Below are 15918 nucleotides of genomic sequence, written 5' to 3' on the forward strand. Positions count from 1 at the left end.
TCCAGGAGTAATTCCTGAGTGAAGAGCCAGGAGTAACCCCTGAGCATCGCTGGGTGTGACTCAAAAAGAAAAAAAATTATCTCAATAGCCTTATGAGATAAGTACTATCAATTACTTATCTCCATCCTTTTTTCCAGCCAAGAATCCTAGGTCCTGGAGAATTTTTACATAACTGTGTAAGCGTTATCATCTAGTCCCCGCTGGGCTGGGTACCCCACTGAGGCAACCTAACTCTAGCCTCCAAGCCTTTCACTATTACTTGAAGTTGGACCAGTGAATGCTTGCGAAACCATGCAGGCCAAGGGAGAATCAGAGAATGAGAAACAATCCAGTGTGACGAGAAACTGAACTAGACACTCAAGTTGAGACCAGGTTGTGGAAATTCTTTTTTTTTCCTTTTTTTGGAGGGGGTTCACACCCGGAGATGCACAGGGCTTATTCCTGGCTCTGCACTCAGGAATTATTCCTGGAAGTGCTTGGGGGACCATATGGGATGCTGGGAATCGAACCCGGGTGGGTTGCATGCAAGGCAAAAGCCCTACTGACTGTATTATGCTCCAGTCCCAGAAATTCTTATAAAATATGAATGGTTGATTCTGTTTTATCTTCTGTAGGTAAAAGGAAACATGGTTCAAAGGTTTGGAGCACATCCTAAGCCTGAAGAAGCCCCAACTCAATCCCCAGCACCATATGATTCCCCTGCATTTCTGGGTCTGACTCCCCACAAGCCAACAATTAAAAAGAATCGAAGTCAGGTTTGGTACGTGAGGACCAAATGAATGAAATCTGCATTTTAGAAAACAGGCGTGGGATGGAGAGATGGAGTCAGGGAGAGACAGAGCCATAGATAACGCAGCTCAGGGGACGGTTTGGTGACAGCATGGGCAGAGGTGGTGCGCAGGCCTTTCTGAGCTGCAAGTGTTGTAATTTGCCGAATGATTGGCAATAAGCAGAGAAGAGGAAGGCAACTCTCAGGTTTATCTGAGAGAGACTAAGCTGGTGGTGCTTTGAAGGGGGAAGCAGCAGATCTCTGGAAGGGAGTTAATAAGTTTGGCATAGGACAAAAAAAAAAAAAACGCCCAAACCAAAACCCCCTCAAAACCAAAGCACCTGTATTTTATCTTACATTTGGTTTTTGGGCATACACAGTGGTGTTTGGTGGCTACTCCCAAATTGGTGCTTGGGGGTCATTCCTGGAAGTGCTTGGGGACCCATTTAGTGCCAGGGATGGAACCCAGGCTTCCCACAAGCAAAGCATGCACTCCGGCCTTTTAATCCATCTCTCCAACCTGTCATCTCAGTGCATTTTAAAGAACTTTTAGGAATTTTCCATATTTATGACTGCAAAGACATGTCTCTGTGAGCACCAAAAATCTGAAGTGGCTAAGAGGCATGACAGTCAAGCCACTTCAGATCTTTGGGGCTCACGGAGACATGTCTTTGCAAAGTCATAAATACATAAAAACCAAAAGTAAGATAAAATATAGGTGCTTTGGTTTTGAGGGGGTTTTGGGTTTGGATTTTTTGGGGGGAGGGGGGCACAGGGCACACCCAGCATTGCTCAGAGCTTATTCATGACTCTGTGCTCAGGGATCACACGTGTCAGCCACCTTACCCCTATCTCCAGGCTGGAAAATGCATTCAACTTAGAACATAGGTGCAATCTGAAGAGAAACTGAGAAGTAAATGAAGATGGTGATTTCACTGTTTGAAAAACTGCATCTTACCAAATTAGAAAAAAATATATACTAAAGAAGGAATTCAAAAATAACCAAGCTAACCCAAAATGAGGTCTATGAGAAATGAAAAACACATACTTCTCAGCTACCTAAATATTTGAGTTCTATTTTAAGGACAGTGGCGGGATTGGGTGTGTGCATTTAGAAGGTTCTGTTCTAAATAGCTTGCTCTCATCTCAACTCTATGGCATCTTCAACTGTCTGCTGACCTCCAAATCATTTGCTTTTTATTTGCTACGGATAAAACAGTTCAAGAGATACACTTATATAATAACTTAGCCACAGGGTGTATGTTATTATATATTTAGCCATATATTATATGATATATATTATATGTTATTACACATTTAATCATGTTATATGATTATTAAATGTCCTTAAGGTGTAATCCCAAAGTATAATGTTTAGCATTTTTTCTGATAAACAAAATGTCCCAGATTAATTTTAAAACATTTTCAAAGAATAGTTGAAAAATAATTCTATTTCCTCCTCCAAACGTATTCCTTGCATTAAGATATACCCATACTTGGGATTGTTTTTTCTATAAATTTATAATAGATCAAGAGTTGGTATAATGTTCCCTTTTAGGATTTCTGAGCAAAGTCCTGCCATCCTTTGCAGACAGCAACTACTGGAGAAATAGACTTTTGCCTGGGTTTTATAGAGACTAAATGTTTTGCCATAAACCACCAAGAAACCTGGACTGTCCATGGTAAGCTGGGTGTTGTCTAACCCACCAAACCATAAAGTTGGGTGTGTAATGCCAAAATGGTGTCCACATCTTCCGGCAGGGAAATGGCCCAGCTTCACAACTAACTTCCAAAAGAACATAAGACTGCTTAATCTCCCCAGGTAGATCTTTCTGGGTTGACAACTCTGGGGCTTTCTCAGAGTGGGGGGGCAGACAGATTCCTCTTTCTGCCTCAAGGCACAGAAGCCCACACCTGATACCATTGACAGAGAAACGGCCCAGATCCTTGGGACTGGAGAGAATCCTTTGCTCACAGTTGACCCAGGTTCAATCTCAAGCCTTCCATATCATCCTGCAAGCACCAGGAGTAAGCCCTAAACACTGCTGGGTGTGGCCCAAAAACAAAAATAAAAGAGAAAGGAAAAAATGGCCCAGCTCCATAACTAATCTCCAAAAGAACATGATGCCACTAATCTCTCCAGGTAGATCTGACTGGGCTGAAAACTCTGGGGCCTTTTCAGAATGGGGATGGGCAGATAGATTCCCCTTTCTGCCTCAAGGCACATCCACCCTGTGGCACACCAAACACCCTTGACATAGAAATGGCCCAGCTCCACAACTGAACTTCATCAAGCCACAAAGCCACTAAATTGTTCCAGCTCCATAGATCCTGGACCAAGCAGCCATGTGATACCTCAAAATTTCAGAATACTATCAGCTCACAGCAAACTGATGGGAAAGTGCTGTAGAAGACTACCAAGTTCAATGAGCAAAAACAATAACACAGAAGGCTCAACAAACATCAAGCAACACAGTAAATCCTCAGAAAATGACTTTACTAACCCCACTGTGAGATAAAACAATTATTACAAATTGACTTTTAACAATTTATTTTTTATAACTACACTTGCCTTTGTGTTGTAACAAGCAATATAAATTTGTTTGTACCTGCAAACTTAAGGGTTGGGTGAGAAATTGGGTACAGGATGGAGGAAGGTCACACCAGTGGTGGGATTGGTGTTGAAACACTGAATGTCAGAAACAACTGTATTATGAGCAACCTGAAAAAATCACAGTGCTTTAATAAAAATTTTTTAAGAAATGGTGTCCACTGTCAAGTGAAATTGGTATCATCACACTATCCTGAGCAGGCCCCAAAGATACAAGACAGTTCAGTAAGGAAGTAGGTCAGATGCTCATAGGCTCTGCCAATTCTTGTCATCTTCTCTCTCCCAGACTGTAGCTTTGTCTCCACTGATATTTCTCTATGACTTGTTGACTAAGAAAAAGAAACCTTGGGTCTGGTGTCCAGGACTTTCTACATGTTATTCAATACTACCTCAAATAGACAGCCACCATCCTACAACTCCATTCTGGGCTATCCCAGAGAGGTAATGATAAAGGGAAATATTCCCTACGTAGACAGAATTGCAAACAGGAACCTAGTTGTTCTTTTTTTTTAGAAGGAGAAATGGCCAGGGCATGCAGTTATGCTGGTTCATGAGCTGTAGCCAACAGTTCAACTAGACAGACTTGAAAGAAGCATCGTTAGAAAATGGGTAACAAAGAAGACTAAGGGGAAGGCATATAGATAAACCTTTCCAAATGATCAATAAACAACTTGAAGATATTTGTGTCCCAGGTGGATGATGACCAACAGTTGGCTTCAGCAAGGGATTTTATTTATTTATTTTTTATGTATTTTTTGCATCACTGTGGTAAAAGTTACAAAGCTTTCAGGTCTCGGTCTTGCAATGATCAAATACCTTTCCCTTCAACAGTACTCATTTTTCACCTCCAAGAACCCCAATATACCTCCCTCCACCCCTCCCAATGCCTGTGAGGCAGATGAATTCTACTTAACTCTCTACCTATTTAGATTACATTCATTATTTCAACAAAAGATGCACCATTATTGTTTAGAGTTTACACCCAACAATCAGAACTGCTGAAAAGGCATTGTGAAATAATTTGTTTTCTACAGCTGGTTATGAGAACCATATGATGTTGCACAGCCGCAATTGCGGCCGCACGATTTTGGATTCCTGATACTTTACTTATTAAATCTGGAGGGATTTCTGCCAAGAGTCAGATAATTACGAGATTGGTTTCTGTGGCTCTGGAGCCATGGCCATGCCAGAGAGCCACTCGTGGGGGGAAACTCGTGACCTCAGTAGGGCGTGAAGGATGAGCCGGGAACGCCTCCCCATGAGGTTGCAGTTGCCCTGTCACTGCTGGCTCATGCCTGGCTTTCCAAAAAGCTCTGAGGCGGCCGCCATCTTGCTGCCTGGGGGAAAGAGGCGGAAGGGAGTGACACCCCTTCCCTCCCGGGGAGGCATGGTACCGTGGATTAACTCATAGTCCATTCACTTTTCTGCCGCAAGCTGCCGGGCTCTGCATTAAGTCCTTGTGCCTCTGGAGCCATGGCCATGGCCATGCAGGAGAGCCACTCGTAGGGGCCAACTCGTGATCTTGGTAGGCAGTGAAGAGTGAGCCGGGAACTCCCCCCTTCCCATGAGGTTGCAGTTGCCCTGTCACCACTGGCTCATACCTGGTTTTCCAAAAAGCTCCGAGGTGGCCGCCATCTAGCAGCAAAGGATTTTAATAACCTCCTTTCAGTGGCAAAGATGATCCATTCTGTGACTTACCAGGTGACTTCTATTCCTGACCATCCCTGATCAACATAAAATGTGTCAATGTGGCTAGTCCGCCTATTCAACCAAACATCAAATGTTGTCATTTATTTGTAAATATATTTAACCATTTTTATTGAGATTTACAATACTGTTAATCATGCTTTTCATGCATGGGTCATTCCCACACCACACCCACCCATCACCAGAGAGCCTGCTTTCCGCCACCAATGTCCCAAGAACCAGTCCAAAGCCCTCTCCATGTGATCTCAGATCTACAATTCCAAGACTTTAATAATTTGTTGTTCTGTTTCTTTTTTCCCCCCAAATACGAGAGATCTTGTGTGTGGGGGGGGGGAGTCACATCTATATACATATAGCTAGCTTAATAGAACTAACTCCTAAAAGCCCAAAAACAACAAATATAAAAACATGAATATAAAATTATAAACGATACTAAAAAGTTTTCAAAATCTAAATCATTTTAGTTATATAAAATTTAAGTATCATAGATAATTCTCTGAAAATACGTTTTGGTTTACATGAAATAAGTAAATTTTACATATGTAAAGTTTAGTAAGAGTGAAGAGAAATAAGAAAATATAAAGGGGGAATTTTAAATATGCCTTTGAAAGTACTAAGTGTGTGGTTTATCCTAAGAAAGAAAATATTGAACCTATCAGTACCTGTATTGCAAAGCACAATGCCCGAAAGGAAAGGAGAGTGAGCGGTGAGCGAGTGAGAAAGAGAGCAAGAGCGAGCGAGTGAGCAAGCGAGAGAGAGAGAGAGAGAGAGAGAGAGAGAGAGAGAAGAAAAGTGCCTGCCATCTGCCATGGGGGGAGGGGAATGGAAGGGAACCTGGGTGGGGACACTGGTGCTGGGAAATGTACACTGGTGGAGGAATGGGTGTTGGAATACTGTATGACTGAAACCCAATCATGAACAGTGTTATAAGAGTCTATCTCACAGTGATTCAGTAAAAAATCTTTTTTTTAAAAAATGAATATTGGCCTTTATATTAGAAAATGTCATATTATAGATACTGTTTAAGTGTCTATAATATGACATTGTATTTATAATATTTAAGTCAAAGACTGCAATAAAAAATCTATGAAAAAACTCATCAGATATAAAACATTTAATATTATTTAAAAATATAAAATTCGGGGGCCAGAACAATAGCCCAGCAAGGAGGACATTTGCCTTACATGCAGAAGACCTGGATTCAATCCCCAGTATCTCATATGACCCCCCAAGCACTTCCAGGGGGTAATTCCTGAGTACAGAGCCAGGAGTAGCCCCTGAGCATTGCTGGGTGTGACCAAAAAAACAAAAATATATATTCAAAAGTATATAATTCTTTAGCTTACTGGGAGTAAACATTTAGTAGAGGGCAACCATAAAAACCATGACTAAGTGCCATATTTAGTGTTTCTGTGCTGGGACATTCATTCTGTCCTTTGAAGATCTTTTAAAGCCAGATAGATAGTACAACAAATATAGTGGTTGCCTTATACATGACCAACCTGGGTTTGATTTTCAGCACCATGTACTGTTGTTCCCTGAGCAACCACTAAGAGATATGCCTGAGCTGAGTAAGGAGTAAGCCTGGACCCCCTCCAGTTGTAGGTCCCCCACCCAAAAAAAGAAAGCTCCTTTAATGCTTCCTGAAAAACTGGTTTCTAGGCTGTGAATTCCCTAAACTGTTGCCTGTCCATGAAATTCTGTATCATTCCTTCAAATCAGAACAACAACCTAGCTGGACAGAGTATTCTTGGTGAGGTATTCGTCTCATGAGTTTTTGTACTATTTACTCCCATTTTTTTCCTGGTTCAGAGTCTCATTGCTAAATCTGCTGTAAACCCTATGGGCTCTCCTTTGTATGTGACTCTTTTTTTGATCTTACTGCTTTCCGTGTTGTCTTTGATTTTTGTCATTCTGAACCCAATGTGTCTTAGCATTTTCTTAATTGAGTCTGTTTTCCCTGGGACACTTTGGCCCTCTGTACTTGGTTGCCCTTATTCCTCAATTCTAAAAAATTCTTAAATAGGATTTAATTCTTAGCTCATCATGATTTCTAAGTATTAGTGTCTGTAGTTCAGCTGATTCTAAATACACCTCCCCTAGATAATCAAGCTGGGTCTGATTTTGTTCTCTGAAAGACTGAACTGAAAACCGAGGTTCCTGAAAGAAGAAATTCCATCTGTAGTCCGTAGTTTTCACTTGTTCCAAAATTTCAGCCTGCATTTTCTGGGGTCTACTGAACTACAAGGAAGATACTATAAATGAAGATACTATAAACTAGGAATTCAGCAATGTTACAGGAACTCAGGGGCCTGAAATGAGTAGACGGAAGGGAAAATTTCAGAAAACCGTTGATTTGTAAACCTCGGCACAGATATGAAAATTGAGCTATAATGAAGACTTGAGAACTTAATACACACTCTCTTGATCAGAAATTTTTCTCCATATCCTCCTAATCCCCATTCACATGTCCATGAACTCGCAAACCTACTCATCTGATGACTTTTACACGCTATGAGAATAGTAGTGTCTATTCTCACACTACTAATTGTCAATACATTAACTATAAACATTTGTCACTATAAGCATACTCTTTCTTTGCTAAAGTAGAAAATCTTGTCCACAAAGTGTAGCATCCCATTTTCATTATCTTGGTCTATGGCGTCATCCAATAAACAGGTTCTGAGAAACTATCAATGGTTCTTAAAGATAATGGCATCCTGAAATAAGAATGTAATATGAGTTGGAAATGCAACATAGCTTCACTGCAATGTTCTGGTTAATGGGAAAATACTGAGGCATATCCCTGATGGTTTAACTCAACAATCCCAAAGCGCTCCTGCATCAAAAATATATATATATATACATACAACCAACTCTTTTCAGTCATTTCTTTTTATTTGCAGTTTGTGTTCAATGCAAATCAATTCCATAACATAAGAAGTTACTATGAATCAAAGCATAAATACACAAACACAATATACAATTCAAAATAGATGTACAGCATTCGGGTTTGAAAAAAAAGGGAATGTTCATTCACACACACAGTAGCTTGAGATTTGTTAAATAGGGTTGATCCCATGTAGAATTCTAAAGATGGAAAAAAGAAGGACTTTGGTCATCAAGACTACTGCAGCCATCAAGATACTGGGACATCTAAGCATTAGTGTGTGACCATGCGAACAAAAGACTTAAGGAGTGTCTATTTTTAAAAAGATTTCTGTGCATTGAGGCAGCCATGAAAAGAGCTACTTTTCAGAATCAAGCTGACTTTGGGTTTAGGACCAGGTTCTAACTATCTAAAAATATTAACTGATTACAGAAAGTGTTCCAGATGTAGCTATTGATTCAGGTTTTTGTTTTATTTTTTTAAAAAAAAGTATTTACATTATCAGTATAAAAGTTTTTCTGAATTTAATGCAAGTTATCTTCCTTCCAGTCTTCACTTCCCAAATACCTGATTTACAGTTTTGGCTGCTTCACATATTTGATTTAATTTCAAGATGTATTCATTTCATCTTCAAAACATCATTTTTCCATCATCAAAAAGTATCTGACATATGCATTCATCATTAGTTGAAGCCAATACCCTTCTATTCCTTGGAATCACTTTAGCTAAATGAATCTGCTGCTCTTGTTGAACAGGAATAGATGACTAAAGTACAGAAGCAAAATTTACTCATTTATTCATGGATTTGGGGTTAGATTTCAAATCATCATTGCCCAAAAACATACCATTACTACATACAAAAGTCGAGTGCAATGTCAAATCCAAAGCTGCAGAGGAAAGCATTCAGGTCCCAAGACAAAGTGATAGCTTGACAATGTAAAACTTTCTACCTAAAGTTTACCAGCATTGAATTAGTATATTAAATTGAGGATTTACAGTAACTCTTGCAAGTTCCTTCTCCTGTACACATAAATAGAATCTTAGAAGTTGCTTTTTTAATGGAACTGTTAATGGCAATAAAAATTTAGTAAACCAAATGAAAACTGAATCTTAATTCTACATCCCATCTATTCTTATTTTCAAGATTGGGTTTTGTGTGTGTATATTCCTGAAGCCACATTTAAGGAAATCACAACTCATTCTAGATGTTCACTTTCTTCATCTTCTACATGACACTTCAGCAGATTTGATATTGGCATTCACCATCTAGTCAAACCCTCATGTGCTCTTCAAATCAAATTTGGCATCCTCAACATTTTCTATATCAACAAAATAAGGAGCAGAATTAGCAGATTCAGTGAAGACCTGGATTTTCCTTGCTGCAGGGGACATCTAGACACCATTTAAGATGGAGAAGTATAGATGTTTCTTGGCCTGAGTCTCTTAACAGTAGAGGTGTAGAAGGGAGAACAAGATCATGAAGAGACATGAGATTGACTGCAGGGCACCATCACTCCCATTGGTGGCTTTAGTAGTAGAAGTGGAAGTAGAAGTTGAAGTTGAAGCTGAAGTTGAATTTGAAACTAAAGCTGAAGCTGCAGTAGTCGAGGTACTTGGAGTGGAGTTAGTTGTAGTCACTGGAGTTGAGACAGTTGTGGACTGTGAATAAATCTAAAATACACAGATAGTATCACTGATTTCCATGTGTCACAGCGGCCTCCACATACACGTAATAAACAATGAATACAGAGGGTATATACTTGGATTGTTCTTACTCACATTATTTAATTCTAAATTTTCCCTTAGACCCAGCAATCATTCTTAGTGTCTGTGTCATCTAAAGGTATGAAAAGTCTGCAAAGAGCCACTGTCAAAACTAAAACTGTTCACCAAACTACCAGGATTCCTTCACCATAAGATGTGTTGGGTAACATAGTACTGGGCGATGAAATAAGTGAAGGATATGCTGTCACCAGCATCTCTTACGGTCAGATAAACACTTAAGTGAGGCTGAAAAAAATGGCCAGGTATTGGGGCTGGAGAGATATCACAGCGGGTAGGGCGTTTGCCTTGCACGTGGCCAACCCGAGTTCGATTCCCAGCATCCCATATGGTCCCCTGAGCACCACCAGGAAGTAACTCCTGAGTGCAGAGCCAGGAGTAAACCCTGTGCATCGCCAGATGTGACCCAAAAAGCAAAAAAAAAAAAAAGTCCAGGTATTAAGGATATTTTCTAACTGGACACTGGACCTCTTTCCTACCAATGGCATTCCTTCTCTTGGGGAAATTCCTTGCTCATCTGTCTTGGAAAGTTGGTGTGTATTTGTCTCCTTAGTTATGTATTTGTCTCATTCTCTGTGACTGACCCCACTGGACAGAAGTTGAAGGAGTCAATCTGATTGGTTTGAGACAATTTCTTGCTGCACTTCACGTATAATCAAAGACATTTATAAAGATTCAGCAAAAACTCCTTGAGAGATAGCTAGTTCCTTTGCTGTCTCTCTTCTATTCAGAAAATAATAAAACTTTCAGTGAAGCCTAAAAAAAAAAGCAGAAACAAAACAAAACAAAAAAAACTAAAACCGTTTCTCAAAAGTTAGCACAAAAATAATGAGAATTTTTTATTTTATTTATTTATTGATTGATTTATTTGCTTTTTGGGTCACACCCAATGATGCACAGGGGTCACTCCTGGCTCTGCACTCAGGAATTACCCCTGTGATGCTCAGGGGACCATATGGGATGCTAGGAATAAAACCTGGGTCAGCTGCGTGCAAGTCAAACACCCTACCCGCTGTACTATTGCTCCAGCCCCGAATTTTTTATTTCTTAATAAAGGGATTAAGGACTAAATACAGTCTCTATGACTAGGTGGACTCACTGACACTGCAAAGAGGTTTCTATTGGTCCAGAAAGGGGAGGTTTTTACTAAAAGGAACTGAGGAAAGGAAGTCATAGGGAGTTGGTGTATTTTTAATTTTGTGTTGTGATACCAGGGATCTAACTGTCGACCTCAAGCATGAGAGGAATGTTCTACACGTACCTACAGCCCAATCACCAAAGGATAGCTTAAAGATTTGTATGGTTTGTATTTTTTTTATAAGACTTAAATTTGAGGCTCACTACACTAAAATTAAGACTATCTACATGGGCTGAAATGACAGTAGGGCAGGTAGAGCACTTGCCTTGCATTCAGCCAATCTGGTTCAATCTCTGACACCACATATAGTCCCCCGAGCCCCACCAGGAATGATCCCTAAGCGCAGAGCCCGGAGCAAGCCCTCAGCACTACAGGGTGAGGCCCCAAAGCAAAAAAAAAAAAAAAAAAAAAAAAAAAAGGACACCATCTATCCTGGATTTGCAAGAAAACTTTCACAGACTTATTATATTCTTGTTTTGGTGGGGGGATTGGGAGGAGACCAGGTGATGCTTAGAGCTTACTCCTGGCTGCACTCGGGAATTATTTCTGGCAGTATTTGGGGGACTATATGGATGCCAGGTATCAAACCTGGGATGGCTGCTGCACAGCAAACGTCTTACCTGGTGTATTATCTCTCCAGCCCCAGCCTCAGTCTTAACTTATGAGGTCTTGAAATCTTATATAAACCTATTTGAAAACAACCTTAGAATTTATCTTGGGGTTTTGTTTGTTTGTTTTGCCCCCATGCTCCAATGCAAAGTGCATTACCAGCATGGGGAGAGATCTTACTGGGGCTTCCTGCACTCTAGGCCCTCAAAACTTTTTAAGTTGAAAAATATGATGACCCCCTTGCCTTAAGACAAATCACTTCCCTGGAGTCAGTAGAATTTCAAGGTTTGGCGTAAAGTCCCCACCAGCAGGAGCCTCACTGTCTGGTCACTTAGCTCAGTGCTGTGGCCAGGAACCAATGTTCCCCCAGTGTCCCCCTGGCCTGAGTGGCATCATTCAGCGCACTGATTTTTCCAGTCACAGAATGCAGTCCGGTGGGCACGTGATACTCTCTCCTTTGTCACTGAACAAAGGCAGATGGGAGATTTCAGCGCTCACTGCGGGGCGCTCTTCCAAGGGTTCTGATTACAGGGGAAGAGGCACCGAGCAGGCCTGGCCACACGGAACACTGGGTCGTCTCATTAAGGCGAAGATTAAAAAAAAAAAAAAAAACCTGCCACATCAGCAGTAGCAACTTTAATGGCAAAATCCCTGACTGAGGTCACACGAAACAAACCGACCAAAGAAATGTCCACATCCTAATCAGAAATTTTAAAAAATAAACATCAAGGGCCAGAGAGATGGTACCGGAGCTGGGCATTTATTTGCCTTACTCCCCGCAGACCCCTGTTCTAATACCTTGCACTACAGATGGTCCCCGGAGCACCACCAGGAGTGACCTCCTGAGCACAGACCCAGGAGTAAGCTCTAAACAACGGCTGGGTGTGGTTGATAAATAAATAAATAAATAAAAATAAGCTTCTTGATTAAGTCAAACCATGGACACCTAATATGTATAACATTCAGCTTGCCTGACAGGATTCGGTAATTGCGCTTAAAGCAGATGCTACGTAAAACTGCCCGTTGCTTCAGCACCGAATCCTGGCTTGGAGTCCCAGGCTAGTACTTTAGTCTACGTTTGCAATAGGGTGACTTTTTTTTTCCCCTTAACTAGGGGCCCAACGTCTCCACCTAAAGTTGCCCACACCGATGAAACAAATGCATGCTACTGTATTAGATTGTCATGCCACGAACTATTTCCTCACTCGAAGTATTGGGGAGCCCCCCGCTCCGTCCCCTGTGAGGAGCTGGGGTCGGGCTGGAGGGAACGCAGAACGGCCGCGCCCCTCCCCCACCGGGCTGTGGAAAGCTGGGGAGCGCAGACGCCCCGCAAGACAATAGGATACAGTTACCCGGCCCGCAGGCCAACGCCGAGCGCGGCGCTCCCACGCCGCCCGCGCTCAGGTGCGTCCGGCGTCTAGGGAACAAGATCCCAAGCACCCAACTTTCTGGACGCAGGAGATCCTCCGTGCAAAAGCCCCAGATGTTAAGGGAGCTCCCCATCCCCCCAGGGCGCGCCACCTCGCTTCCCGCCCCCCCCCCCCAGCATGAACTTCGGCTGAGAAAGGGCTCCTTTCCTCGGCCCCCCAGCTCTAGCCCGCCTCAACCTGCCCCCCAGCTCAATTCCCGGGCTCCCTCCCTGCCGCCGTCGCCACGCGCCCGCCGCACGCCCCCCATTCTCCCCCCTGCCTCCCAGACCTCCGCCGGGGCGAGGCTGGTTCCCGGGACAAAGCCAGGAGGGGACTCGGGACACAGATGTCGCCGCCGGAGCTGAGCGGGGCGAGCCAGTCTGGGATAACGCGGGGTTCCGAGGTGACAGGAGATGAACAAGGATAGGGGCACCCCACAGGGTGGGGGTGGGGGGAGGTGGACAGGGTCAGGAGCGGGTCCCCGCCCTGGCTTCCGAAGCCTGGAAGCCTTCGGAACCGAGTCAGCAGCACCCGATTGCCGGGGGTTTCCTCTGGATCCCAGAACCAGCTCCGAGTGGCGGGTGGACCCGAGCGGCGACCCCCCGGCTCTCTTTGTGTGGCGCGCTGGAGCGGAACGGAGCCCTGCGAGTCTCCTGGGACCGGCTCTGCCAGGAGACTCTAGGTCTGGGGCGCTCCGGGAGGTGAGGAGCGCACCTTGGCCCGTTAGTGCCTTGCACCTCCGGATGGCGAGCTAGTGGCGCAAGCCAGAGCTCCTGGGAAGGGGGACGCGGGGGGGAGGGGGGGTGGCTGCGTGGGGCGTGGGGCGTGGGGTGCGGGCGGGGGGCTCGCAACCCACCACCCACGCACGGAGCTGCATTGTTCTCTGCAACTGTGCACGGGATGGAGAGCAGCCCTCAAGGGAACGGAAAGTAGAATCCCCGGGGCCCGCAGACGGGCTGCCGCTTGAGCCTCTACTTGCGTCCCAGATCGCGGTGTCCGGGATGGGGGGACGGGGGTGGGGGTGGGGGGACTGGAGGGGGGGGTTGCGCTCAGACCAGTTCCCGGAAGGTGGCTGCCCGCCCCCATCCCCACTACCCCCTTCTGGAGCGCGCGGCCCCCGAGTTCTCCCGGGGCGCCCGGGCCTCACCTGCGTGGGGAGGAGCAGCGCCAGCAGCAGCAGCCCCAGTCCCAGCCTGGTCACCATCGCTCTGCCCATGTCCGCTCCGTCGGTGCGCGGCGCGTCTCGCAGGGTGCCGGGTGCGTGGAGAGGCGCGGGCTCCGAGTAAGCGCAGGCAAGGTGGGGAGCACGGCCGGCGGGCGGGACCTTATATACCGGGACCGCCACAATAGCCGCGACGTGGCACCGCCCACCCGCCCCCCTCCGCCGCCGCGCCCGCCCCCCACGCGCGCCCGCCCGCCGCTTCCCCGCCTCCCCCGCGCCCTCCGGGCTCCGGGGCGCCCCCTCCCTCCGCGGCCGCCCGGGCAGCCGAGGGCTGCGAGACCCCCTGGCGGTCGCCGCCGCGCGGCAGGTGGGTGGCGGGGCGCCGCCGGCGGGGGGCGCGGCTCTTTGTGTGTCTCCCGGCGCGCTGCTGCGTGCGGGCTGGCCCCGGCGCCCCGCGACTCCCACCCGGGGCCCCGAGCGACCTCGCCAGCCACACAGCCCGCTCTCGGGACCCGGGCCAAGTTTCCTTTGTTTCCCGCAACCTGCCATGTTACCCCCTCCCCCCGCCCGCCCTCCTCCCCGGGCACCCCACCACCAACCCCCCTCCCCAAGAAAAGTCAGAGCCTCGGGAACCGCCGGGCCCAGGCCAGACCCGCCGCGGGCTGCAGGGGCGCCGAGGCCGCGGGCGGGGGGCTCCCCTCGGCTGGGCTGGGCTCAAATCCCCGCCCCATCCGATGGGGGGCGGGGGGGGACGGTCCGGGCTTTGTGTGAACCCCGCGACTGGCGCTGGAACGGGGCGCCGCCGCACGCCCGCCCTTCCAGCACCGGCCCGCGGGGCTCGCCCGCCGCTCCGGGCTCGGAGCGAGTCGGGGGCTCGGCGTCGCGCCCGCGCCGGCCCCCCGGACCCTCTCCGGGGGTGCTGAGCACCTCGCGTGCTCCCTGGCCGTGTGGCGCTCACCGGGGGCATCCCGGATCTCGCCTGGGGATGGTCTCGGGAATTGGGGAACCGCCGCCCCCCTCCTCCCCCTGAATGCGGACGCCGGGTTGCCAAGCCCCGGGCTTTCCTCCCCCGAGGGGCGAGAAGGAGAAAGCCCACCCAGAGGACACCCCCCTCGTCGCCGGAAAGGCCCCGCCAGCCCGCCCCTCGCCGCCCCGCGCCCGGGATCCGGAACTCCTTGGCGCTCCCGCTAGAATTCGCTGCCCTCCTGGAATCCCACCCCCCAGGAACACGCTCCTTCGGTCTCCGCTGCCAAGTGCGTGCTTGTCTTTCGCGTAAAGAGCAGAAGCCAGCTCTCGGGCACCAGCTTTCCCAGAGCTGCCATGAGACTCAGACATTCGTCCTGCTCCTGCAGATCTTGGCGGAATGGGTTTCCCAACCTTTCTCTTGCGAAAACTTTCAGCCTTAGAGCAAAAGTGGAAATCTTTTGACTGATGGGTGGCTGGGATAGTTTTGGTTTAATGTTCCATGGCAAGACTTAATTTTTTTTTAGGGGTAACTCTTGTGTGTGTTTTGTTTTGGTGGCAGTTTTGTTTGTTTGCAAATTTCTAACAAAAAAACAAAAACGGGGTGGGGGGGTGGAATGTTTCCACGTTACTCTGCAGACCGCTTGTGTAAAAGCAAGCCGAGTTTTATGCAAGCGGAATGACAAAAGGAGCCCGGAGTGGTGGGGTGTGTGACTGCACCGACCTGTGCCTTAGTGCTCAGCCCTGTCACCTCAGTAACTTTCCTATGTCCGATATGCTTGGGAACACCGGTAGCATTTCTGTCCCGCACCAGTGGGCTTTTCTGCTCAGCAGTGTTGCCACATAGTATAGAAATAACCTGTTTGTGCTCACAGTCT

At 46.4% G+C, this 15918-nt stretch overlaps 1 protein-coding gene across 1 annotated transcript; it reads right to left on the reverse strand.

Moving 5' to 3' along the window:
- Nucleotides 1-7983: 7983 nt before the first annotated feature.
- On the reverse strand, nucleotides 7984-14266 carry CD24 (CD24 molecule). Its single transcript, XM_056125095.1, has 2 exons — nucleotides 14063-14266; nucleotides 7984-9648 (listed from the first exon to the last, which is right to left on the reverse strand). Exons 1-2 carry the CDS (start codon nucleotides 14129-14131, stop codon nucleotides 9421-9423), a joined length of 297 nt encoding a protein of 98 aa, XP_055981070.1. The 5' UTR covers nucleotides 14132-14266; the 3' UTR covers nucleotides 7984-9420.
- Nucleotides 14267-15918: the final 1652 nt, after the last annotated feature.

Source organism: Sorex fumeus, unplaced genomic scaffold (assembly GCF_029834395.1).
Source record: "Sorex fumeus unplaced genomic scaffold, SorFum_2.1 ptg000054l, whole genome shotgun sequence".
Taxonomy (NCBI): Eukaryota; Metazoa; Chordata; class Mammalia; order Eulipotyphla; family Soricidae; genus Sorex; species Sorex fumeus.